At 57.2% G+C, this 3,480-nt stretch overlaps 1 protein-coding gene across 1 annotated transcript in view; it reads right to left on the minus strand.

Moving 5' to 3' along the window:
• Window positions 1–1,137: 1,137 nt before the first annotated feature.
• Window positions 1,138–3,480, minus strand: part of ACA1_015800 (SPRY domain containing protein) — a gene marked incomplete at both ends in the record, with an annotated part of 2,767 nt that continues 424 nt past the window's right edge. The window contains 8 exons of the mRNA XM_004337908.1: window positions 1,138–1,427; window positions 1,524–1,750; window positions 1,876–2,105; window positions 2,228–2,360; window positions 2,498–2,526; window positions 2,623–2,882; window positions 3,026–3,238; window positions 3,335–3,429. Coding sequence (XP_004337956.1) covers window positions 1,138–1,427; window positions 1,524–1,750; window positions 1,876–2,105; window positions 2,228–2,360; window positions 2,498–2,526; window positions 2,623–2,882; window positions 3,026–3,238; window positions 3,335–3,429 — 1,477 coding nt within the window. The remainder of the gene's footprint in view (window positions 1,428–1,523; window positions 1,751–1,875; window positions 2,106–2,227; window positions 2,361–2,497; window positions 2,527–2,622; window positions 2,883–3,025; window positions 3,239–3,334; window positions 3,430–3,480) is intronic.

The following is a 3,480-nucleotide window of genomic DNA, read 5'->3' on the forward strand; positions in this document are numbered from 1 at the left end:
TCGTTAGCACCTTCGCTCGCTCGCTCGTTTGTTGCGTGAGGGCAGGTTACGGGCATGCTGAACCCCAGCACCCCCTCCGGAGCATTCGATTTTGGGAGCTCGATGTGAGGGCCGTTCAACCCGATCGCCTGCCAATTGTGTCCCATCCACGACAAGGGGACATACCATGTCCACCGACACAGCACCTGTATTTCTCGTGTTTCTTGCTTCTTTTTTGACCACACAGGCGGCAACAAAAGCGTTACCTTCGTCACACCACCACCGTTCTTGTGCACTCGCTCGATCGTGCTCTGCTTCTCTGTTCGTTGGCGCCACTTACTTCTCGCCAGCACATTCCAAGCCTTGGAATGCGTAGTATGCGAAGAGGCAAAGCTTGCCCTCGAGATTAGGAAATGCTGGCAAACGGCCGAAGCAACACGCGGCCAATCAGGCGCTCCCGAGTGATCACAAACAAATACAACGACGAGAGACTGTTTATTCACTCATCATCACCGCTCTTCGTCTACCACTATTACCAACTCTCTCTCTCTTCTTCTTCTCTTCTCTTCTCACCTGCGGTCTCCCAGTACTCTTCTACACACTCGCTACGCGTGCTCTCGCCTCATCTTCCAGGCGTCTTCCTATCGTCTCTCTACACGACATAATGTCGTTCAGTTTCGGCGGTAGCACTGCCCCTGCTTCCACCTCTTCCACTGCGCCCCATCGACCACCACCGGCTCCCCGTGGAGCTCCAGTTCGTTGGCGTCTGTCTGACTGCAGCAGACGTCTGCTGCGGCGGCAAGGTTCCGATGCAGCCCAACTCCCCACCTCACTTCTACTTGTTACACACCTCACAGGCGTGCATGTTGAGTCGTATTGCGTGCGTGTGTACAGTTCTGCTACACGGGCTCTTTCGATGGCTACCTCTTTCGATGGCTGCCCTTTCGCAATCTCGTTCAACTACATATTGCTGGTGGCCGAAGCAACAGGATCACCCGGGCGCGTTCAGGTCCATCTGCCAAGCGCTGCGCCTCGACAAGGCAAGGGTCCAAACCTCGCTGGAGTACGTCCTGAGATTCTTGCTTCTTTTTTGACCACAAGGCGACAACAAAGACAACACTCAACATATTATCCGCACGGGTTGTAGTTGGTACGACATCAGGCAGGCGGGTCGTCGTGGGGCGGCTGCGGCGGGGCAGCGGCGGGGGCAGGGTGCGCAGGTGCGGAAGTAGGGTCCGGGGCAGGGGCAGGCGCAGCCTCAGCAGCGAGAGGTGAGAGGAGTCGGCGAGCGGCGAACCACAGGTGGTAGCCCGTGCCGAGGAGGCACATGACTGGGCTGGTCCGCAGGTGCGGACTGGCCACGGTCCGCTCACGGCGAGCCACCATTCCCAGCGACTCACCCAGCGACTCCCACCAGTACTTGATGCCCACCAGCTTCCTCGTTTGTTCTGCACACCAGCCGGCCCCAGTGAACACACACACACACGCGCACACACACACACACACACACGCACACACACACACACACATACACACAGCGGTACCGACAATCGCAAGCTGGCTGGCCTCGAGCTGCCGTTCGAATTCCTTGAGGGTCCAGATGGCGATCTCCTTGTCGCTCTGTTGCAGGACAGCCGGTGGTGGGTGCACCAGCGGGGTCATCCGTTCTCGCACTCGCTCGATCGTGCTCTGCTTCTGTTCGTTGGTATCCGCAATCTTGGTGCTCTTGAGGATGGCCACGTCTCGCCGGCACACGCACAGCTCGTAGTCCCTGTACCCTCAAACCATATCAGCGCTCCTCTCTCTCTATGCGTGTGTGTGTGTGTGTGTGTGTGTGTTGTGTGTGTGTGTGTGTGCGCGCGCGCGTGTTGCCGTGCATGTGTCGTGGAAGATTACCGGCCAATGGCTTCGAGGGCGAGGATGAGGCACCGCCGCTTCTCGGCGTCGGTGAAGGCCTGCCATCGCGTCACGCCGATGTGGGGCGTCGACTGCGCGGCGCTCGAATAGTAGGCGAGCACGGCCTGGATCGACGGCGACGCCGTCGAGTAGGCGGCCATGTTCCGCAGCAACCGCAAGTCGGCCAGCACCAATCGGTAGTCGTTCTCCGTCATATCCGGCCGGAACACCTACCGACGTGGTGTGTGTCGTGTGTGTCGTGTGTGTCGTGTGTGTCGTGTGTGTCGTGTGTGTCGTGTGTGTCGTGTAAGCACACGAAGTCAAATAGGGAGGAGGTGAGGAAGAAGTGTACATTGGGGGCGAGGTCCCATGTGCTGCTCTCGGCGTGTGATGCCTGGATGTAGATCGCGAGCTCGCGCGTCATCTCAAACAGCTCCTCCACCGGAATGGTGTCCACGTCTATGTTCTCCATCCGGAAGTACGGTCTTGCACGGTGAAGAGAAGAGCGTGTGGTGTGTGTCGTGTGCGTCGTGTGTGTCGTGTGGCATCATGAGACACACCGATAAAATGCCAAGTTTGGGGGGAGTGTTACTTGAGTGACCTGAGTTGGCTTCGGCAGTACTCTATTAGTTCTTCGTCCGTCTCCGCACCCTGACGAAGAAAAGATGTTTTGATGAGGCGGATAGTGCCGATGATCGAGCATGGCTCTGAGTGTGTGTGTGTGTGTGTTGTCTCATGTGGATTTACCTCGTGTGTGATCCGTTCAAGAATATCTGCGAATGTGTCGTCTGTGGTTCCCTCCCAATTGCTCGCGATGGCTCCTTCATCGTCTTCATCTTCTTCGTCCTCATCTTCATCCTCGTCGTCGCTCTCTTCGTCGGCCTTGTGTGACTGGTCTTCGTCCTCCTCGTCGCTCTTCTTCGCGCCGTTTCCTGACGGCTCTAAGCTGCCACGTCTTCGCTTTCGTTCTAGCTCATTCTTTTCGCGTTCTTCCAGGCGCTCCGACTCTATTTGAGGCGAGAGTGAGGTAGTTGCGGTCGTGTAGTGTGTAGTGTGTGTGTGTGTGTGTGTGCGTGCGTGTGCGTGCGTGCGTGTCGTGTCGTGTCGTGTCTAAGTGCACAGAGAAGGAGAATAGCGAGGAGTGGAGAACCTTTGAAAGCTTCATCGATCTGTCGGATGTGCTCGCCCACGGGGAAAACGAATGGGCGATCACCAAAGTTGAGCCGCACTCGCGCACCGGCAGAGTGGAGCGTGACGATGGGGTAGAACTTGCGGCAGTGCTTGAGCTTCTGCACGGCGACGCCCAGCAGCTCGCCGTTCTTTGTGAAGAACAGTGACCGCGACAGGAAATTGACACCACACCCTGCCAAGTGAAGTGCACAGGGAAGAGTGTATGGTGTGTTGAGTTAGCATTGTAATAAATTTCTATATAGAAATATGAGACACACTGTTGGCATACCAATGACATCGCCCGTGGTGAAGGTGGGACCCCACTTGCGCCCAATGCCGGACTGAGCGAACACCCGGCCGTCGTCAGCGTGGTACCCGTACGACCTGGGTAAGTGTGAGGCACGCGCCACACACCGACGCACACGACACACACAA

The sequence above is a fragment of the Acanthamoeba castellanii genome, assembly GCF_000313135.1.
Source record: "Acanthamoeba castellanii str. Neff unplaced genomic scaffold scf7180000083800, whole genome shotgun sequence".
NCBI lineage: Eukaryota > Discosea > Longamoebia > Acanthamoebidae > Acanthamoeba > Acanthamoeba castellanii.